The sequence below is a fragment of the Balaenoptera acutorostrata genome, chromosome X, assembly GCF_949987535.1.
Source record: "Balaenoptera acutorostrata chromosome X, mBalAcu1.1, whole genome shotgun sequence".
NCBI lineage: Eukaryota > Metazoa > Chordata > Mammalia > Artiodactyla > Balaenopteridae > Balaenoptera > Balaenoptera acutorostrata.
In genome coordinates this window covers 34,143,328-34,167,011 of record NC_080085.1, presented here as the reverse complement: position 1 = coordinate 34,167,011, position 23,684 = coordinate 34,143,328, and the positions used below count along the sequence as shown (strand labels likewise).

The following is a 23,684-nucleotide window of genomic DNA, read 5'->3' as shown; positions in this document are numbered from 1 at the left end:
ATCCACGTGGTATATGGTCATAACAGTATCAGTTCTGTTTCCTCTCTCCTTTAGATAACACCTAAATATTTTCCTTAGGGTTCTAACTTTAGGCCAGTGGATTTGAAAAAAAACCTACCTATTCTTAGTGCACCAGTATTATGTCTTTTCCTCTTCTGCCGGATCTTTTTGTTTTGAACAATAACTAGCTCCTTATTTCCATATTCTTGGAAGGAGTCCATTATATCAGGCACCAAATCTTATTGATACCTGTGAGATCATATATGCCTCAGAATATTAAAATATTAGATTACCTTTTTATTGCTTTTAATTATAAGTATTCCTTGGGTTGTTATATAGCAGGAGTAGCAAACACCCAGTGAGCATGCTCTAATCCCTGCTTCCTGCACAGGGCAGGCATTGCTAATCAGACATAGCCCTCTGAATGCAGCTTCAGAATATTTCTCAACACAAAGTTCAGGAAACCTCTATCAAGGTGAAGTCTGTTTGCCATTCTTGGTATATTAAGTTATGAATCCTGTTCTTAGGGGTTAATGTCAAGAAAATTACTTTTGAGATAGGTTTGAGCCAGTTTTTAATTTGGAAGGGATGAAAAGAAAGAAAGAGAAGAGCAAATAGAACATTGCTCCTATAAAGCAATGTTTTTCCGAGGAGAATGCTTATCGGATTTAATTTCCATTCTGGCAGATGGATTCTAACGTTTAAACAGAATCTCTTGGGTTTGAAGAGACCTCTTGTGGGTCATTTAGCTCATATCTCAGCACTACCAGAAGATAGATCTCATTATTTTTCTTAAATCCTGTCTTAAAAATAAATGGGTGTCTAATGAGTCTTTAAATAGTGATTTTACTACCTCCTCTGGACGCGTGTGCCATAACTTCTGTATTCTAATAGCTTCTTAGCGTCTGTATTTTAATAACTACCAATTCTTCTCTAATATTTATTTAAAATTTCCCCACAAGTCCATTGCTGCATCTTCTATACTCACCCTGCCTTTAACCTTTTAAGCTAATCCAGTGGGCAGTCACAGCTGGCAGCCACTGAATAAGAAACATGAGCCATGGATGTTATGGATGGACTGGTCACCACAATCCCCTTGGACTTAACATTTGTTCCTGACCAGTTCCCATTTTGCACCCCACCTCCCTAACTCCCAAAGCTTGGAGGATAATTGGCAATCATACATCTGGCCTTTGGATTTAATACTGTTACTTTGAGGCTTGGCCTTTTTTCCCTTGCTTGCTCCTCCATTTCTTTGTCCCCAGCGCTATTTCTTTGTCCCCAGGGCTATTTCTTTGTCCCCAGGGCTATATATAATATATTATTCAATCCTGACATTCACATAAGGGTAATTCAGACAAATTCTTCTAGAGCCTCATTTAGAATGTTGACATTAAAGCATGATTATGTCTAGACTGTGCATGCCCAGGTCTATTAATTAGGGTCCTTATCACCCATAGATGGAGTGGGACGTTATCTTTGTGGTATGATTTGAGTGGGTAGCCTCTATAATCAAAACTGTCTTCCCTACTCAGGAGAAGTGGTGGAAATTCAGTCACCGGAGAGCTTTTCTCTTGATTAATCATAAGACAATCCAAGATTCTCTTTTAAAATACCGATGACCTAGGGGGATTAACTCATTAGGTCAAAACCCCTTTAGTATGAATTGGATATTGTTTTAGCCCGCTTTCTTCCCAAATAGGTGATAGTTGAGCATAAGTAGTATAATGGAGTCTTTGGAAGAAGTGATGCTGAAAGGGAAGGAAAGGCAGAAAAGTCATGTTGGAAAAGCACCAAAGGAAAATTCTGCCTACTTCACCATGTAGTCATGGGCTAACCTGAAGTCAACTCTCACACGCACACAAGACTTTCTCATTGTGTTTACTTAAGGCTAGGTTCCAAGTCAATATCTCTCCTACTTATCCAGTGTTCTTTATTCATTAATCCTACCTTTGGCTGCCTGAGATTTCAAAGATTATCTTCTTCCCATCTTATTACCAGGCCCTGGGAGGTCTTTCTTCTTTTTCACTGTCCATCAAATCTCAGCTTTCCCTCAAAGCCAAGATCATTACATACCCTCCATAAAGCCTACTCTGGAACTTCAAAGCTGACATGATATCTCCTTACTTTCAATTTCTTTAGCAAAAATAGCTCTAGGGAATGAAAACGAAGAATTAGCAAACTATGTTCATTGAGTACCCACTGTGTGCCAGGCACTACGCTAAGACATCTCATAAGGTGTCTTTTTTTTTAATTTAATTGAAGTCTAGTTGATTGACAATGTTGTGTTAATTTCTGCTCTACAGCAAAGTGACTCCGTTATACATATATATTCTTTTTCATATTCTTTTCCATTATGGTTTACCACAGGATATTAAATATAGTTCCCTGTGCTATACAGTAATACCTTGTTGTTTATCCATCCTATATATACTAGTTTGCGTCTTCATAAGGTATCTTAATATTCACAACAATCATATCCCATAGGTGTTATTATCTCCATTATATAATGGAAAACTGAAGTCATAAAGGATCTGTAACTTTCCAAAATTTAGGAAACCAGGTCCCAAATCCCTATCATTTCTCTGCCTATCATTCCCATGGGAAGTTAGAATACATAGCTTTGTACTGATATTTTTTATGTATGAGGAAACCCCTGTATATAATGTTTGCTTTTACTTTAAATTCTTTTAACTTTTTATTTTGTATTGGAGTATAGCCCATTAACAATGTTGTAATAGTTTCAGGTTACAGCAGAGGAACTCAGCCATACATATACATGTATCCATTCTCCCCCAAACTCCCCTCCCATCCAGGCTGCCACATAACATTGAGCAGAGTTCCCTGTGCTATACAGTAGGTCCTGTTGGTTATCCACTTTAAATATAGCAGTGTGTACATGTCGATCCCAAACTCCCTGACTATCCCTTCCCCCCACCCTTCCCCCTGGTAACCATAAGTTCATTCTCTAAGTCTGTGAGTCTACTTCTGTTTTATAAATAAGTTCACTTGTATCGTTTCTTTTTAGATCCTGCATAAAAGGGATATGATACAATATTTCTCTTTGTCTGACTTACTTCACTCAGTATGATAATCTCTAGGTCCATCCATGTTGCTGCAAATGGCATTACTTCATTCTTTTTAGTGGCTGAGTAGTATTCCATTGTGTGTATATATATATATATATATATATATATACCACATCTTCATCTTCTTTATCTGCTCCTGTTTCAATGGACATTTAGGTTGCTTCCATGTCCTGGCTATTGTAAATAGTGCTGCAATGAATATTGAGGTGCATGTATCTTTTCAAATTATAGTTTTCTCTGGATATATGCCCAGGAGTGGGATCGCTGGTTCATGTGGTAGTTCTATTTTTAGTTTTTTAAGGGACCTCCGTACTTAAAGAACTATTCTTGGGGCTTCCCTGGTGGCGCAGTGGTTGAGAATCTGCCTGCTAATGCAGGGGACACGGGTTCGAGCCCTGGTCTGGGAAGATCCCACATGCCACGGAGCAGCTGGGCCCGTGAGCCACAATTGCTGAGCCTGCGCGTCTGGAGCCTGTGCCCCGCGACGGGAGGGGCCGCGATAGAGAAAGGCCCGCGCACCGCGATGAAGAGCGGTCCCCGCACCGCGATGAAGAGTGGCCCCCGCTTGCCGCAACTGGAGAAAGCCCTCGCACGAACCGAAGACCCAACACAGCCAAAAATAAATAAATAAATAAATAAATAAATAAGAAAATCCTTTAAAAAAAAAAAAAAAAAAAAGAACTATTCTTACAAAAAAGGGTTTCAGAGTCGTATCCCCTTACTTGTGGTGGCTACACATAACTTTCTTAACAGACAAATGAGACTCAAGGCAAGTCATGTTAGTTATATGGCCACCTTGTTTTCTTGTAGTTTTGAAGCATAAGGCTTTGTACTATGGAGGGAGTAAAATGAAAATAACTGGGAAAGTTAGGGATAAAGGTGTTATGTCCTGTGTTCTTACGGTAAATCATTAGAGTGCAACAGTCTGTAAGATTCTAATTCCAAACCCGTGAACATTCACAAAAGCTGTCCAGCTAGTGCTAGCAGCTTTTTAGTATCTGGATGCATGAAAGGTAAGACAGTAAAACCTTCCTAAGAACGTAAATAGTTTATTAAGGAATTAATGGTGACAAGTAGCTTAGATTCAGCATCGTGCCACTTTGCCATAGCGTATTCTTCTCTTTTTTTAAACTATAGTCACTCCAGCTTTCCTTTTATTTTTTAATTTTTTTATAAATTTTTATTTATTTTTAAATTTTTGGCTGCGTTGGGTCTTCGTTGGCTGCACGCGGACTTTCTCTAGTTGTGGCGAGCGGGGGCTACTCTTTGTTACGGTGTGCAGGCTTCTCATTGTGGTGGCTTCTCTTGTTGCAGAGCACGGGCTCAGGCACATGGGGTTCAGTAGTTGTGGCACGCAGGCTCAGTAGTTGTGGTTCGTGGGCTCTAGAGCGCAGGCTCAGTAGTTGTGGCGCACGGGCTTAGTTGCTCCGTGGCATGTGGGATCTTCCCGGACCAGGGCTCGAACCCGTGTCACCTGCATTGGCAGGCAGATTCTTAACCACTACGCCACCAAGGAAGTCCTCCTTTTATTATTGATAGTAGTTGCCTAAAGATATATCTTTTTACTTTTAATATACCTGTATCATTATATTTGAAGTGAGTCTCTTGTGAAGAACATATAGTTGGGTCTTATTTCTTTTTAATTTATTCTGACAATCTCTGACTTTCTCATTTAATTATTGATGTTTTTATTTAAGCCTACTATTTCATTATTTGTTTTATTAGTTGTTCCTTCTATTTTTCATCTCTCTGTTTCCCTTTTTCTGCCTCTTTTTGGATTATTTAGACATGTTTTAATATTACATTAAAATTTTTCTCGTGTTTTTTACTGTCTCTTTATATAGTATTTTTAGTGTTGGTTCTAGGGATTATAATATACATATTCAATTTTTCACAGTCCACTCAGAATCAATATTTTACTACTTTAAGTGGAAAAATATTACCACCATATATGTCCCTTTACCCTCCCTCCTTTATATTGTAGTTGCTTTTTATATAATCTATCTACATACATCAAAAACTTCATCAGAAAATGTGATAAATTTTGCTTTTAATCATCAAACATATTTTAAAGAACTCAACAGGAGAGACTGTTCTATTTACCCAGATGGTTACCATTTTTTTTGCTCTTCTTCCATTCCTAATGTTCCAGGTTTCTTTCTGGTAACATTTCCCTTTTATTTGAAGCACTTCTTTTAACGATTCTTTCAGAAAAGGTTTGCTGGTGAGGGACTTTCAGTTTCCAGTTCTGCATATAAGGAGCTTGGAAGCTGCCACTCCATCCTAACAAGTAAAAAGCTGAGCAGACTGAAAAATCAACAACTTTTCTTGGATCCATAACAGAGAAAACATAGGGCAAACCACTGCCCCCAATATTATAGAGACAGAAAGGCAAATAAAGGGATTTGTAGCTTACCAGAGCAGAGACTCAATAGCAGAAACCACTGCAGGAAACCAGTGCTAGGGTAGGGAAACCTGCGTTGTAATTGACCATATACAAAAAATTCTACAGCTGACATCAAACTTAATGGTGAGAAACTCAAAGCTTTCCAACTAAGATCAGGTACCAAGCAAGGATGTCTCCCTACTGTACCATTTGTTTTCAACATCATACTGGAAGTTTGAGCTAATGCAATAAAAAGTGAAATAAAAGGTATACAGATTGAGAAAGAAAAAACTGTCTTTGTTCACAGAAGACATGATTGTCTATGTAGAAAATCCAAAAGAATCAACCAAAAAACTCCTGTAACTAATAATCAATCATAGCAAGGTTGCAGGATACAAGGTTAATATTAAAAAGTCAGTCACTTTCCTATATACCAGCAATGAACAAGTAGAATTTGAAATTAAAAACACAATACCATTTACATTAGTATCCCCAAAATGAAATATGTATAAATCTAACAAAATATGTATAAGATCTATATGAGGAAAACTACAAAACTCTGATGAACAAAAATCAAAGAAAACTAAATAAATGGACATCTAGTCCATCTTCATGGATAGGAAAACTCAAAATTGTCACTATATCAGTTCTTCCCAATTTGATCTCTAGATTCAATGCAATGCCAATCAAAATCCCAGCAAGTATATTGCATGGATATTGACAATATGAATCTAAAGTTTATATGAAGAGGCAAAAGACCCAGAATAGCCAACATAATATTAAAGGAGAGCAAAGTTGGAGGACTCATGGTATCTGACTTCAAGACTTGCCATAGAGCTACAGTAATCAAGACAGTGTGGTATTGGTGAAAGAATAGGCAAATAGATCGATGGAAGAGAATAGGGAGTTCAGAAATAGAACCCCATAAATATAGTCAACTGATCTTTGACAAAGGAACAGAGGCAGTACAATACAATGGAGCAAAGATAGCCTATTTAACAAATGGTACTGGAAAACTGGACATCCACCTGCAAAAATAATGATAATAATAATCTAGACACAGATATTACACTCGTCACAGAAATCAGTCGATCACAGACCTACATGTAAAACACAAAACTGTAAATGGCCTAGAAGATAACATAGGAGCTTCCACAGTTTCTGAAGAGAATTTGCTGACATTCAAATTGTAATTCTCCTATAAGTAATGTGATATTTTCTCTGGCTACTCGCAAGATTTTTTCTTTGTATTTAGTTTTTAGCAGTTTGATTGTGATGTGTCTAGGCATGGATTTCTTTGGGTTTATACTATACTATTTGAGATCCATTGAGCTTCTTAAACCTGTAAGTTTATGTCTTTTGCCAAATTTGTGATGTTTTTAGCCATTATTTCCTCAAATATCTTTTCTACAGCATACCCTTTCTCATCTCCTTCTGGGCCTCCAATGACACAAATGTTAAACCTTTAGTATTTCCCTACAGCTTCCAGGACTATCTTCATTAATTTTTCAATATTTTTTCACCCTGTTGTTTGGATTGAATAATTTCTATTGATCTACAAATAAGTTCACTATTTATTATTTTCATTTTCCTTTTGGGCCCATCTTGTTTTTTACTTTGGTTATTGCATTTTTCCATTCAAAATTTCCAACTTGATTCCCCTTTATATATTCTGTTTCTCTGCTGAGACTTTCTATCTTTCCCTTCATTTCCAAAGTGTTCTCCTTTACTTCTTGGAACATTTTAATAATAGTTACTTTAAAGTCTTCGATAATCCCAGCACCTGTCATCATGGCATTGGTGTCTGTTGGTTGTCTTTTCCAATTTGAGTTGAAGGTTTTTCCTGGTTCTCTGTATGCTGATTAATTTTAGATTCTATCTTGGATGTTTTGGGAGACTCCGAGTTACGAGATTCTGGGTCTTGTTTAAAGTCTATGGGGAACGTAGCTATTTTTAACGGGCCATCAACTTGTTTGGGTTCAGGCTGCACATTGCAGCCAGCCTTCTGTGGGTTTTGGCTCCGGGCTCAGTTCAGTTTCAAAGCCCCTGCAGTGCTATTCAGATCTGTCTCATGTGTGTGCCGCTCAGTGGCCAGTCTGGGACCTGGACAGCGTTCTATCCCATAATTCAGTTCTCGGAATCATTGGTATATTATTTAGGGTCAGATCCACATATGTACAGCTAGGGAGTGAGCCTAGGAGTTCAGAGACAATCTTATGGGGTGGTTTTCCCAAGCTATACTCTCTCCCCAAATTTCCCCATTACTATTTCTTCCCTGGGGCTCACCTTTTAGTCTCTGACCTTAGAAAGATGGGGCTTTAGCTATTGTGCTGTGCTGTGTACTTCCCACAGCTGTACCCATGTCTGGGACCAAGCAGCAGGAGGGAAGAGAGAGAAAAATAGCTATGGGGGTTCACCACATCCTCTTGGGACACAGCTCTTCTGATCAAAACATAACGGTTCCCCTTCTTCAGTTCTAGGCACCCATAGGCCCCCGTTGCTGCTTGCTGTCTCTGCTGCTACTGCAGGATTTCCTGGAGTGCAAGAAAACAGAAAAGGGGGAAAAACCCTTTTCCCCTATTCTCTTTGAGCATCAGGAGATCTCTTTCCTGCCCTTCCAGACAGAACTAGAGGGCTTCCCTTGGAGCTCTCTCTCTGTCCCTGCCCAGTATCTACTAGGTTTGGGGCTGCCTTGATTCTAGGCCAGGGATAGCAGAGGATAAATAAATGATAAACTCACCACCAGTTTGGTCGTACTTCGGGTTCAGGTGTGTCTTCTTTCCCAATCTGCATGCTGTTTACTTTTCAGAATCCTCAAATAGCTGCCCTGTGCATTCTGTCCAGGTTTTATAGCTGCATTGAGTGAGATAAACAGGGTATAGTTACCCCATTTTACTTGGAACCAGACCTCCTATTTCTTTAATATCTTGCTACAAATATGTCTGTATTTATTCACAGAATCTCTCTTGTAATTTTTACAACTTTTTCTCTTTGGAAAATCCTCAACTGCTGAATAACAATTTTGCCGTAGGTAATGTAGAAGCAGAGAAGGAGACAGGGATTCTTACTGAGGGAGTGTTCTTGGGAGAAACCTCGAAGGAAGGAAAGGAAAGAAGCAGGAGAAGAAGCTAAGCAGAGAAGTGGTTTCAGCAGAGGTCTCGCCATCAGCCTTGATTCCACAGAGAGCTCTAGGGCAAAGATGGCACGACAGTTGTCTCCCTTGAGGCAAAGGGGCTGGTCTTTTGCTCCTTAATACCAGTCAGTCATTGGCTGTGTTGGCGGGTATATGACCTCTTAGGCATCTCTGAGTGAGGTGGGTTCTGTCAGCAGAGAACGCTTCTCCAGAGAAGAGTGCAGCTGTGAGCTGTTAGCAGCCAACAGTCACAGCTGCTAAATATAAAATAAACAGAGCCGATCTTGGTTCTGGGTGAGGTGGAGTCAGGAGCTGGGGGGCGGGTGCACTAGAGTGGTAAAGGAGCTCTGGGTGGGGCGTCAGCACCATCATTACAATGATTAATCATACGTTTCAGTGGTGATAGTCGCTAAATGCCCCATTTCCTTCCAAAACACAGAGGACCACTAACTAGTGGTGGTATTGAGGAACCATGCTCAGGCTGAAATAATCAGCCTCTAGGGCAATGGGTGTCAACATTTAGTGTGCATGAGAATCACTTGGGGAGCTTGTTAAAGATGCAGATTCCAACACCAATGCTGAGATTTGTATTCAGTAGGTCTGCGTGAACTACATTTTAACAAGGAACTCCGTGATTCACTTTGAGATCATGTGAGTGATCATACAACCCAACCTATTTCAATGATGGCAAACATCACTCTGTCTTAATTTTGTCTCCCCCAGTAAATCTGAAGCTTCTAAGGGCAGATGTTAAACTTCAGTAGTTTTTCCTGCAGTGATGTTCACAACCAACCATATATTTTTTTTAATACTGAATGTTTTTTAAAAGTCCTTTCAACTCACTGTTCCAGTGGTCCAAGTAACCACTTTATGGGAGCCTGCTAAAGTGGTTATAAGTATCTGGGGCACAAAAACAAAATCTCAGAGCATGAGCCGTAGGAGTTACAGAATCCTCGAAGGCAATAGAGGCAAGTAGCCTCATCAGTGGTGAACCATAACTTCTAAAAAATAATCTTCAGACAGTCCAGGAGTATCAGAGGCTGACTGACACAAAATGCCCGTCTCTGCCAAGTGCCCAGCACCAGGAATCAAAAACATATGGCTGGGGTGGGCCTGGGAGAGGAGCATCTGCTTTTACAGTTGTAATTGTCCCTACAGATTCGGGTCAGCATCAATCATAGCATTTTTCACACAAAGGACAGAATATTGATCAGTACCTAAGCCTGCCTAACAATATCAGCTCCATTTTGGATATCTAGACAGACTCTCAGATCAAAAATGAAACAATATTTCCAAAGGGACATAATAAAATAAAAGCTAATATGAGAAACCAATAGACTATCAAGTAGTCCTTTAATTCCTTTGTAAGAATTAGGCTGCACGCCGTGAGAGCAAAGGATTTACTTAGGAAGATCTGCTTAATAAGATAAAGTATCTTCCCACAGAAAATCTTAAAAAATAAGCAGTTATACTCTACTGCACTTTCATCCTTTATGATTTTATTAGCTTATCAAACACACAGTACTACACACTTAAATAGGGGAGTTATTTTTTCTATTCTTGAAGACCAAATGGGAGGTTCGTCCAGTTGTAGTTTAGAAAATCTGACATGTAAGGAAGCATGTTAAGATTTTTATGGACCATTAAAAGTACAGATATTTTAATGATTACTCAGATCAAAATGTCATGTATGGTCATAACAAATAAGTAGTTTGGGATCTGTTATTCCCAAAGGAGGTATCGTTGAGACTGACCCTTGCCCAAGGGCATGTTTATAAATATATCAGCTTTAGAAAATGGATGAAGCACCTAGTTGTTTATATTCCTTTAATGACTGACTCTTTGTCTGCTTCTGACGTATAGTCAGACTAGCTTCTTGTTTGCTGATAAATCCTCCTAGGGCTCAATAGGTCAAAGTAAAGAACCAGTGTTGTGTGGCAACCCGTGGTCATCTGTCTGACTTCCTTGAGGAAAGAGAAGCTCTGAGCTGAGGCGATGTATAGTAGGCAAGAAATTGATTAATAGGCATCAGGAAAGATCATTTTTCTGACTTCATTTATGGGCTTGTGTAAGCAGGCAAGCTACACTAGTCATGCCTCTGAGAAAAAGTAAAAAATGATTGGGAATGAGTTGGGAAATTGTCTGGGGAGCTGTAATTCTGGAAGGCCATTTTGTCTCTTGGGTTTAATAGTTTCTGGAGGAATCCAGAGATCGTGACAGTGAGCGTGGGTGAATTGGGCTAGACCTTGTATTGTAGGCTGGGCTTTCTGAGAAGCTGACTCTGAGATAGAGCATAGAGGGTAGGATGCTTATTAGGGTGTACCCTTGGGATCCCCTTCTTGGGGAAAGGAGGGGAAGGAAGAAGGAATGGGCAGAAGGAGAAGCCGAGCTGTGATGCAGGCCCAACAATAGCTTCGGCCGACCCACAAGGAGCTCGGGAGCTAGAATGGTCCTTCAGAGTTGTCCTCAGTTGGGCCAAAATGGCTGGGAGTTTATATTTCCGCCTTGAACATTGGATATGGACAACCTCAGAAAGTACCAGGGAAACCACCTTTGGGTCAAGTTGGCTCTCTGCAGCTGAGGCAGTCCCTGAAGAGGCTGAGAGCTGAGGGTTGTCACCATCAGGACCCCTAGCAGCTAGGACAACAAGGATTTCTTTGAAGGAGGAACTGGACAGTGCATGAGAGTGGCCACCACACACGGTCAAGTTTGGGCTGTGGCTTATCTGAGTGATTATACCAGGTAATGGCAACCCCAAAGAACTGCAAGGCCAGTTGTCAAAGACAAGTCATGCTGCCTGAATTTTGTTGCTTCTGCCTCTAAGAATGATTTTTCTTTTGAGATTTGACAGGGAAGGGCAGAAGGGAAGGGTTCTGGACCTGGTCCTAGGTCTGTCACAGGGGTGAGGCAAGGTAGAGTGGAGTCAAGGGTGGAGGTGACACATGCTGGGGCTGCCCGTGGAGCATCAGAATGGTGAGTGGGTATATCATCCGAGGCCTTCAGCAAGGGTCAGGCCGTCAATATAGGACATCCAAAATGAAACAAAAGTCAGGTGGGGGTAATACTTGGAAGGCCGTGTAGCCTGTTAGGGTGTAGGGGAAGGCAAGGCACTGGGACAGAAATGGTAACAACTACTTTATTAAGTGCTTCTGTGGCTCAGGACCCTGCTAAGCACTTTCACACATCATCTCACGTCCGGCTTACAACTCTGTGTGGTAAGCATTATTATCTCCATTTCCATTTTTATGGGCAAAGAAACCAATTCAGAGAGGAACTTACTCAAAATTACATAGCTGGTAAGTGGCAGAAGTTCTGGAGACAGATTGCCTGGGTTCAAATTCTGGCTCCTACTAGATATGTGGCCTGGGGCAAATTACTTAACCTCTCTGTTGCTCAGTATCTTCATCTTTAAAATGGGAATAATAATAATACTTATCTCTTACAGCCGTTATGAGCATTAAATGCGTTAACAAGAGCTATGTAATTGTGTGTGAACTAAGTGAATAAGTCAGCCTAACTCCCAAGCCCATGTTCTTGACTCTTATGCTACCCTGGCAGGACTCGGATTCTCAGGATATGGAGAGAGAGACCAAGGCAGCCGAAGTACTAGGAAGTAGCTAAGATATTAGGCAATTAATCATTCATTCATTCACTCACTTATTCACAGATATTTACTGAGTACCTCTATATATGTGCTAGGCATTTTTCTAGGTAGTGGAGATAAAGCAATGAACAAAACAGCTAAAGTCCCAGCTATCATATAGCTCATATTCTAGTGGGGAGACAGGCAATAAACTAAATGATAGACAAATATCTAAATAGTGTCAGGTAGTGGTAAGAGTTGTGAAGAAAATGAAAGCAGGATAAGGCACGGGAAGCTATGGAGGTGGGGCTCTGGGGAAAGGGTAAGCCTTTCTGACGAAGTGACATTTGAGCAGAGATCCAGATGAGTCAGGGAAGGAGTCAGGCAGTAATCTGGAAGACAAGCCCAGGCAGAGAAAATAGTGAGAAGAGCAGGCCCCTCAGAGCTGTCCTGAGTTGGGAGAGCTGGGCTGCCCTCAGAAGGAGATGAGATCTGGGGCAAAGCCGTTGTCTTCAGCGGAGGTGACCCCCAAAGCGGGCCGACAGCTGAAGGCCGCCTTCCAGCAGCATGCCCAGCAGCAGGGGGGGTAAGTGTCTCATTCCTTAAGGGCCATCTGGGTGGCACATCCCAGCTTCCATCACCCTGTTCGTGCTTCAGCTGCTTGTCCTACTGTTTGGCTTACTCCTGGAAAAATGAATCTTTGTCACCAAAAATATACGCTAAACATTGTGAAAAGTTCATCGAAGTTCTTGTGCAGAAGTACCAAGGTTGAAATGTTACTTTGGATGTAAGTAGCTAGAAGGACAATGTAAATATTGGAACACTGATCTCTGACTAACACAGGGGGAAAGAGCAAAAGCCTAAATCTGAAAGTTCTCTGGAAGGGAGTACTTGGCAGATGGGTGATTTAAATATGGGATACCGGGCTTCCCTGGTGGCGCAGTGGTTGAGAATCTGCCTGCTAATGCAGGGGACACGGGTTCGAGCCCTGGTCTGGGAAGATCCCACATGCCACGGAGCAGCTGGGCCCGTGAGCCACAACTACTGAGCCTGCGCGTCTGGAGCCTGTGTCCCGCAACGGGAGGGGCCGCGATAGTGAAAGGCCCGCGCACCGCGATGAAGAGCGGTCCCCACACCGCGATGAAGAGTGGCCCCCACTTGCCGTAACCAGAGAAAGCCCTCGCACGAACCGAAGACCCAACACAGCCAAAAATAAATAAATAAATAAATAAAGTAGCTATAAAAAAATAAAAAAAAATAATAATAAATATGGGATACCATGGATCCTTTTGCAACTTGGTAACACATCAGCACTGCCCACATGCTCTAGAAACCATGTGAATGAAGAAGGCGGTCATTAGAGCTGGAAATTGCTTTGTGATTTTAGCAATGGTTTGCTCCTAGGCCAGGTTCAGATTTCCCAGTTTCTGAATTCTAACCAGTAATTGCTGTTATAGTGTGTTGGGGAGATGGCTGCTGGAGATTGTGGCAAGAAGATAGAATTCTCTGCCTTTTAAGGCATCTTAATCACGATTTGGGCAGCATAGGAGCCTTCAGCTGAGTAAACTGAACAGCCATTTCCATAGCAGAGAAATAAGCTACTGTTTGACCCAGAGAGGGAGCTTTCGGCTGTTGTTTGTTGACCTGAGCCAAGGGAAACAAGATGACAGATTGGACAAGCAAACACCATGCAATTTATGCCCTTCACGGACTGTCGAACATTAATTTAATTTAATTTTAATCATTACCATCTGGTGCTTCTATAGAGCATCAGGCCCAGATATTTCCTTATCTTGAACTGGGGAACAGCGCTGCGCCTTGGCCTGCAGCCACATCCAGGCACCCCGAGGAGGGGGCAGGGGGACCGTGGGAGGGGAGGGGTACTGATGCCAGACGTGCAGTCACCCCCAGCCCCCGAAGCTGTAAGTGGGACCTGTTGTTGGTGCTGGTCCCATCATGGGTCAGTGGCCTCTTCTTCTGCCTCCAGTCATAGAGACGTAAATGCTGAGTCACGTCTTTGAATTCCCGGACATTGGCAAAAGGGACTGGCTGGGGATGGTGTCTGGGTGAACTGGGGCATCTGACTCTGTGGCTCAAACCTCTTGAGCAGCTAAAGGGACCAGTAGCCACGTCTAATCTGTTCATGAAGTAATTACTAAGCACTGACGATGGGGATAAGGACTGGGGTCAGCGGACGTTTGAGTTTTCATCACCCTTGAGAATCTGTGACTCTTTGTGTCAATCACGGTGCCAGGCCCAGCAGGGAATAAAGAAGAAGTATAAGGCAGCACCCCTGCCCTACAAGTCACCTCAGTCCCAGGAGGGATTCTCCTTTCTTCCCAGTCCCCAGACTGAACCTCAGGTTACTGGTGGCTAGTGGGGGTAAAAGGACTGCCAGTGAAGTCCCAAGGGAGTAGGAGAGGGGACATGGAGCGAGACCTCCCTCATTTTCCTGAATTTTAATTTCTCAAATGCAAGGTACCTTGGTACCCACAAGGCTGGAGGAAGCCAACTCAGGCTTCAGGAGACAAATACTGAGCCCTGTTCATTGCTTTGTGGACCAAGATCACATGACCTACTTGAAAGAGGAGGAGCAAGTTTTCCCCATTTCTTTGAAAACAGAAACAGGTCTTTTTTTCCTGAGTTTTCGGAAGTAATTTTGTTTACTTTTTAATTTTTTTATTTTTTAAAAATTTTATTGAAGTATGGTTGATTTACAGTGTTGTATTAATTTTTTCTGTACAGCCAAGTGACTCACTTATACGTATATATACATTCTTTTTCATATTCTTTTCCATTATGGTTTGTCACAGAATATTGAATATAGTTCCTGTGCTATACCGTAGGACCTTGTTGTTTATCCATCCTATACATAATAGTTTGCCTCTGCTAATTCCAAACTCCCAATCCTTCCCTTCCCTACGCCCCCTCCCCCTTGGCAACCACAAGTCTGTTCTCTATATCTGTGAGTCTGTTTTTGTTTCATAGATATATTGACTTGTATTTTAGATTCCATGTATAAGTGATATCACATGGTATTTGTCTTTCTTTTTCTGACTTCCTTCACTTAGTATGATAATCTCTAGGTCCATCCATGTTGCTGCAAATGGCATTATTTCACTCTTTTTTATGGCTGAGTAATATTCCTGTGTGTGTGTGTGTGTGTGTGTGTGTGTGTGTGTGTGTATATATATATATATAAATATATATATAAATATATAAATATATAAATATATATATACATATATATATATGTATATATATATATATACACCACATCTTCTTTATCCATTCGTCTCTTGATGGACTTTTAGGTCTTTTCCATGTCTTGGCTATTGTAAATAGTGCTACTATGAACATAGGGGTGCATGTATCTTTTCAAATTATAGTTTTGTCTGGTTATATGCCCAGGAGTGGGCTTGCAGGATCATATGGCAACTCTATTTTTAGTTTTTTGAGGAACCTCCATACTGTTTTCCATAGTCGCTGCACCAATTTTACATTCCCACCAACAGTGTAGGAAGGTTCCCTTTTCTCCACACCCTCTCCAGCATTTGTAATTTGTAGACTTTTTAATGATGGCTGTTCTAACTGGTGTGAGGTGGTACCTCATTGTAGTTTTGATTTGCATTTCTCTAATAATTAGCGATGCTTAGCATCTTTTCATGTCGGCAGCAATTTTAAATACATGCCCATTGCCAAAATGATTCAGATAATATAGAAAAGTAGGAAGTAACAAATTGGTCACAGACAGATACAGAACCACTGTTAACATTTTGGGATATGTCTTTATGTCTTCACACACACACACACACACACACACACACACACACACACACAAATGGGATCATGTTATAGATAATGAAAAGCACAATCTCTTGCTGGGTGATTCTCTTCTCCAGCCAGATGTCAGCATGACCAGAAGGAACATTCAGGGATGTCAAGCAGGGAAAGGGAGAGTGGCATTGCAAAAGTTGCCACTTCAAATTTCAAGGCTGGATGTTCCTTCCAGCTCAAGCTGTGTCTGTCCAACCCACCTCTTGGCAACCACCAAGGGCTGACTTGCCAGCCCTTCTGAAATGTGAGGCCACCTCTATTCAGAACGTGAATCTTGTTTCTTTCTAAGAAGCATTACATTTTTCCCTTTAAAAAGTAACAGAAAGCACTTTTCATCATGGAGGGCTAAGGGGCAAGTACAGGTTGGAAGAAACCAGTTTGCAAGAGTTAAAATGGAGCATAGTAAGGAAAGAAAAATTCATTTTGTGCCTTCCTTTCCTGACTGCACAGATTTTTTTTCTTTGTGTTAAAAGAGAACAGTATTCCATACAGAGCCCATTTTGATCCACATGCATCAAAATTAAAAGGATGTAATCTCCAACTGTATTTTGTCCCAGGTAAGGATGTGTTTGAAGCTGTCTCCCTGGGGGAGCTCGACTCCCTTCTGGAGAGTGACTAGAGAATAGAGGCCCACAGAGCCAGGCCTGTGGGAGAGGAGTGGTGAAGGAAGCCAGCCAGGCCTGTTTTGGTGGAGAAGGGAAGTCTCAGATCCATGGGAAGGTGGGCTGCACTTATTTTATATTCTTCCGGAAGTTGGAATCAGAATGGGAGGACCAAACTTATTGTGAGGCAGGGAGCTGACACATGAGATTTGAGAGGATGGAAAAGAAAAAGGAGTGAAGGCAGTTGATATTAATTTAGCACCTACTGTCTGTCAGAAGTTGTGCTGAATTCCTTGTATTAGCTTATTTAATCTTCACAGTAATCTTAAGAGGTAGATAATACTACTGCTGGTATTTTATAGCTAAAGAGAGTAAGACTCAGAAAGGTTAAGTTATTTGCCTAAAGTTGCAAAGTGAGTCAGGTTCAGACTCATATCTGCTTGGCTCCAAGATGTGGGCTCTATTTTCCCACATCACACTCTCTGAAAGTGGAATGGGTATCCCTCATGAGCTAATGTGTTCCTGGTAACCTGGGTGGATTTAAGCAAAGACTAGATGATCATTTGTCAGAGACATTCTTAAGAAGTGATTCATGCATTGGTACAGAACTGAAGCACGTGGTTTCTAAGAATCTTTCCAATTGCGTGTTCTAACAAGGTCTCTCTAACTAAAACGTGTCACTGTTGCTTGTCTTCTAGGACATCTACTGTGGTCATGATTAGAATTACTTTTTTTGGCTAAGGTATCATCCTCAGAGAAAGTACCTGAAGATACAGTCTCACGAATGTTTGCTTGGAGGACCAACTCCAGCACACATTATTGGTACCCTACCCATTTCTGCTCAGCACTCACCATTCCCATGCATACCCATGCAACAAGCACCCAAAACTCTCTACCTGAGGGGGCTTTCTTTTGGTTCTTTAAGGGTAGGCCAGAAGTGCCAGAAAGTTAACATCCTTGGGAGTAGTCTTCAGCTAATAACAGATGGGATTTGGAAGAGAAATATTCTGGTTTCCTTGTCCTTGTCTGAGATAACTCCAAGGTATGCCTCATAGAGTCTCCCAGAGTTCCCCAGCAGGATCGAGTCCTAGTTGCCTACAGGAGTAGCCTGCTCTTTAACACACTCTTGATTGATTTTCTTCCCCTTCTTGTCTCCTTTACTCTCTCGCTTACTGGTGCTTTCGGGAATCAAGTCTCAAATGAACTAGTTGTACTCAAATCCTTATCTCAGGGTCTGCTTTTGAGGGAACCCAAACGAAGATACCAATGTTATTTACCCATTAGCACGGGGTTTCTCAACCTCAGCACTGTTGACATTTTGGGCTAGAAAATTCTTTGTTGCGGAGAAGAGCGGCACTTCCTGTGCACTGTGGCATGTTCAGCGGCATCCTTGGCCTTCACCCACTAAATGCCGGTAGTGTCCTCCCCCTAGCTATGACAACCAAAAATGTCACCAGACATTGCCAAATGTCATCTGGGGGACCAACTCAGGTCCAGTTGGGAACCCACTGCTTGTCTGAGGTGCCCACAGGAAGCACAAGGAGGGGAGGCTGTGCAAGGCAGAGCTGTTGGGCTGGGCTGTTGGACAGGCTTCTTGGTGAGCTCTGGAGTTTAGTGGACAGTACAGGTGGAATGAAGAGGGGTGTGTGTGTGTGTGTGTGTGTGTGTGTGTGTGTGTGTGTGTGTGTTTTGGACGAGGAAAATGATGAACTAAATCTTTCTGTTTCATAAGTGTGCCTGGTGCCGGGTGTCCCTTGTCCAAAGTAGATGAACAGCTCAGAACTAAGTTGTCGCCCTTCACAGTTCCTTTTAGAAAAATGATAAGCACACGGAGACAGTTTTGCTGTTTGTGTACCATCAGTTTTCAGGTGAGTTGAGTTTGGATGACAGGTCCTTAAGCAGCCATTTCACAGCCTGGCAGTGTCTGGGTTGCTAGGAATGTTTTGACTTTTAAGTACTTTTGTGCAGCTATTAAAAAAAGCAATGTGCGGTTCCAACATGGAGAATGACGTCAGTGAGAGTAGAGGGTTCGATAAACATGCAAATGATTTCATAGTTGGAGCTTTGGGTCTGATTTGGCCTGGTATATGTGCAAATGAGACCCCTGAAGAGAGTTACACATTTTCAGATCTGGTAAAAGGAGATTGCAGATATAGGCTCCAAAACCCCTATATTCCCTGTAAACAGAAGTAGCAAAGAGGTATAAATATAGGTTAAAAACTATGATAAAGTCTTCATTTTATCGACTGGATTCCTGGTTAAAGATACTAATTGGGGTTTCTCATTTCCACTGTACTCCAGTACCTTCCAAGGTCAAGTAGGGAAGCAAGCTGGTGGTGGAGACTGTATGTGCCCTGCCCAAATCCTATCGGATGTGCTCCACACCCAGCTTCAGTGTGCTTTTCTCTTAATGACCAGCATCTGTGACCTTTTTCAGCTTTCCTTTGGGCTACTGGAGTTGCCTAACCTGTACACAGACCCTGGGAATCTATATCCACCCAGAGACGCCCATAGCCAATGGACAGGAATATAAAAGTCCAGTTCCCTTGCCTCATGTTGAAGTAAACTTTAAGCGTAATTTACACTCCAAAGCTACACCCTGGGATGATTATAAAGCTGAGACTTCCTAAAATTGCAACCTTGCTTCTTGACTTCCTTTCTTTCTCTGTCCTGCTTTCACCACTCTCTTTTGGTCTCTCTGGGAGCACTTTCCCAATAAATCACTTGCATAGGAATCCTCATCTCAAGGTCTGCTTCTGGGGAATCTGACCCAAGACAGAAGCATTCCAAAGTCTACATTTGAGTGGGAGAGGAGGTGAATTCTACCATTCACATGAGACGTTCTGTAATCTTATCCTCTCCTATAAGGTAGGCGTTCATTAGATGTTTCTTGCTGTAGTGATGATCTCAAGCTGGAGAACTGAGAAAAGAAATAGACCTCTGTCACCTATGCACTGCTCCCCTCCCTCCACAGCTGACAGGGCCACAGAGGACCTTAGGAGGTGTTGATGAATCTCACTTAGCCAAGGGAAGTAAGAGAAGCTGGCTTTGCTCATGCTTTAAATGAATTAGATCTTGGACACCCAAAGCTGTATCTCTGTGCTTTCATACTTGAAAGGACATTGCCACAGAAGATAGTGATAGGTCTGCAGTGAGGAAACGTGGATCAAAAATATATTGGGGTATGCTTCTGATACTTAATAGGGTTTGACAGGGTCTCTACAATTTTATTGCAAAACTGATTGATGATACAGCACTATTTTTTTGAGTGCTTTCTACTTGTTTGGCAGTGTTTTCTCATGTATTATATCATTGAATCCTTGTGGTCTGCTTGTGAGATATTAACATTGCCATTTTACAGGCAAGAAAGCTGAGGCTCAGAGAGGTTATGCTCCTTGCCTAAGGGTTACACTTGTAACAAGTGGCAAAGCTGGGATTTGAGCCCACGTTATTCTGATTCTGACAACTATGTGCTTAACCACCCACCAGAGTACAGGTCCCACACTGGCTCTCTTCTCTCTAAAGTGATCACGGAAGGATTTATCAACATTTGCACAAGGCAGAAAACTGTCTCATCTGAGAAGGTTTATATAGACAGTTTTCTTTTCCAAGAATAAGTAAATGTATAGGAAATTGAAATATATTAAATGAGCCTGACATGCTGCAATACAGAGAGAATGTTATATGGTGAGGTTTTCTCTAAGCTTTGCATTTTCTTGTTACAAGGTCAATATGATGATTAACGGTTTATGCACAAGGTAGAAAATGATTATTTTATTTGCAGTTATTTGGAGGGTGTTGCATCTGTTATAATTTCTCTCCTATTTGGGGGCATGCTAGGATTGTCCTTGGATTTGAACTTTTGTTTTTCCCCTCCTCTCCACTCCCAGCCTCTTTTTGGCCCTAGAACCAAGGCCAGAAAGGCTGCAGAACTACTCCTGTTTTACCCAGTTAATTCCCTCCAGGACTGAAAAAGGTGCTATTCCGTAATTCTAACAGTTTTTGCAAACCTCAAATGCAATATGAGAACACTTTGGAACGACAGCCTTTAATGAAAAAAAAAACAAAACAAAATGAACAATATACAATATATCCTGTATTTAGATACAGGATATGTGTTCATATTTTAGCTTAAGCAGTGAAGGGAGACTGCAGCTCTCTTTTTTAAATTTTAAGGTGTCAGTTTTCAACAACACAGTAAAATTTGAAAGTGGTTGCAAAACGGTGGGTTTTTATTTTTATTTAGAACTAGATCCAAAGTTTAGAGCAAAATTCTCTTCTCTGGGGTTCAAATATTGTTTACCCTGAATAGAATATGCCTTCCTGTTTGATAGAAAACACATGAAAGCATTCTAATTATGAAACAGCCCCAGGCAAGTGGTATTTAGGAAAATAAAATGCTAAGCATGGAATCACGAAGCTGGAAAAGCCCCTATGAGAACATCTAGTTCTGCCTTCATCTTCTAACGGAGAATAACTAACTCATCCTGTATGGGGTTTTTCTGTTTTGGTAGGATTTATAAATGTACATTGTCATCTTTAGTGTCCATTCACATGACGTGTTTCAGTTAATGGTGGAATATCTGGGTAATCACAGGAAGCCACCAGTACCTAAGAAAACACCTGGCACATAAACAGTATTTAGGAGAACTTTTAGTAGAAGGAATAAATGCATCAACAAATGAAAAAAATGAAGGCTGAATAGTAGAAAATTTATGATGGGACTCTTACTTGTCTGATAAATTAATAAAATAGAAAGGAATTATGCCCAAGTTCAATGTCTTGCAAACTCTACCATTTCACATTACATAGTGTGGATTTTATCCTTCTCAATCAGTAAGGTGACTATGTAATGTATATTCCAAACAAGGACCCTTTTGAGTGTGAAAGGGGGTGTTATTAATTAATTAATTAATTTAGGGGACACTATTAATAATTGCACCAGGACAAGACTGCTCTGGGCAAAGTGGAACCAATAGTCACCCTCTCCATAAGGGATCAGGAGCAGGGGAAAAATCTATTCATACAGGCTCTAAAATAAGAAACAACGGGGTGTTAAGTCACAATTGAAGATTGGAGGAGGTTCACTATCAATACTTCTGGCTTTCTTACCTTGGACATTTTTTTTTAATTTTTATTTATTTATTTATGGCTGTGTTGGGTCTTCGTTTCTGTGCGAGGGCTTTCTCTAGTTGCGGCAAGCGGGGGCCACTCTTCATCGCGGTGCGCGGACCTCTCACTATCGCGGCCTCTCGAGTTGCGGAGCACAGGCTCCAGACGCGCAGGCTCAGCAATTGTGGCTCACGGGCTGCATGTGGGATCCTCCCAGACCAGGGCTCGAACCCGTGTACCCTGCATTGTCAGGCAGATTCTCAACCACTGCGCCACTAGGGAAGCCCAACCTTGGACATTCTTATCTCATCTTGGAATTATGGTAAGAAATGGGGCAAAATGATAAAGACTCCCTTCCAATAATTAGGAAAGAAAGAATTAAACTCTTACCAAAAGCTAGACTGAGAGACAGTGTGCCCAGCAGCCCCCCAGGTCTCTCTTGCTTCACCAGCATTTGGATGCACCCCTGCCTTGCCTCTCCCTCCCCCTCCCCCCTCGTGCCTCTCACCACCCTCTAGCCCCGCCCCTTTAGTCACAACTTCCAGCAGAATCCTCGAGGCTTATCCTCCACTTCCGGGACCAGCCTAACGGGCCCTTTGTGGAGAAGTGCTCTTCACTGCTGCCTAACCATGAGCGCCCAGATCCCGCAGAGTTCCTCCGCTGAGGTGGAGGCTGCCGTCAGCCACCTGATCAACCTGCACTTGCAGGCCTCGTCCACCTACCTCTCCCTGAGCTGTTACTTCGAAGGCGACAAGGTGGCTCTGACGGGCGTGGGCTGCTTCTTCCGGGAGCTGGCTGAGGAGAAGCGCGAGGGCTCCCAGCTCCTCTGGAAGATGCAGAAGCAGTGGGGCGGCTGCGCCCCGGTCCAGGACGGGCAGAAGCTGTCGCCGGAGGAGTGGAGCACCAGCGTGGATGCCCTGGAGGCTGCCATGGCCCTGGAGAAGAGCCTGAACCAGGTCCTCTTGGATCTGCATGCCCTGGGTTCTGCGAGCGTGGACGCCCAGCTCTGCGAGTTCCTGGAGAGCCGCTTCCTGCAGGTGGAGATGAAGATCCTCAAGAAGATGGGCGACCAGCTGACCAACCTGCACAAGCTGGCCGGGCCCGAGGCCGGGCCCCTGGCCGGGCAGGGCGAGTATCTCTTCGAAAGGCTCTCCTGCCCGCGCGACTAGGAGCCTCGCGGCGGCCTCGGCGGGACCCCTCTGCCTCCCCCGGCGAGATCTCCGCCCCAGCCTCTTCTTCCACCAGGAGGCAACTCTTTAACCACCCTGGAACCTTCACCCGAGCCGAGGCACCAAATAGAAACAAAAAAGGTTCTTTTTGCAGAGGGGAAAAAAAAAGCTAGGTTGTAAGGAAAAAAAAAAGTATCTGAATAGCATGAAAGATTTGTAGTCTGTTTAATTCTCTAGATTGTTTATAAAGAAACGGTTCCTAACTTTTGCGTTATCACCTGGGTACGTTGAGTATCTGGTAAACTATGTTTTCTCTGTCAAGAAGAAGAAACCCACCTGTTCAGAAAATGTTGCGTAGAATTTTAGGGGTTTCATGACTTCTCTGGAGTCATTCTGGGTACTGGATTCAACTCTGTTGTTCTAAAATGTATCTTTGGCTTCTCCGAGCAGAGCAGAGAGCTGAGTACCTTGACCGTATCACATTGTGTTCCCCCCTCAACCCCCCAAACTCGTGATAAACTTGCTTTTCCTGATTTTCACGTTGGTGTGATGCCATCTGCCTGTATTGAAGGGAGAGCCCAGTGAAATTCATCTTTGTGTCTCCCATTAGGTTGCTACTGAGAACACTTTATTAACATCATACACTGACCTCTTTATGAAGCCTCTCAAGAGCAATTTCTTTCTGGTCTTAATATTAGGAATAACGGTGCTTCGCTTAGGTCATTGGTTTGTTTTTGTTTTACGGGCACTGTAAATGATGTAACTAATTAAGT

The 23,684-nt window shown here is 42.2% G+C and overlaps 1 protein-coding gene and 1 long non-coding RNA gene across 2 annotated transcripts in view; both read left to right on the top strand.

Moving 5' to 3' along the window:
- The window catches only part of LOC130706367 (uncharacterized), a 106,291-nt gene that overhangs the window by 37,647 nt on the left and 44,960 nt on the right, over window positions 1-23,684 (top strand). The window lies entirely within an intron of this gene.
- Window positions 22,053-23,043, top strand: LOC103019185 (ferritin light chain-like). The gene has a single exon (XM_057537925.1). It carries the CDS (start codon window positions 22,372-22,374, stop codon window positions 22,909-22,911), a length of 540 nt encoding a protein of 179 aa, XP_057393908.1. The 5' UTR covers window positions 22,053-22,371; the 3' UTR covers window positions 22,912-23,043.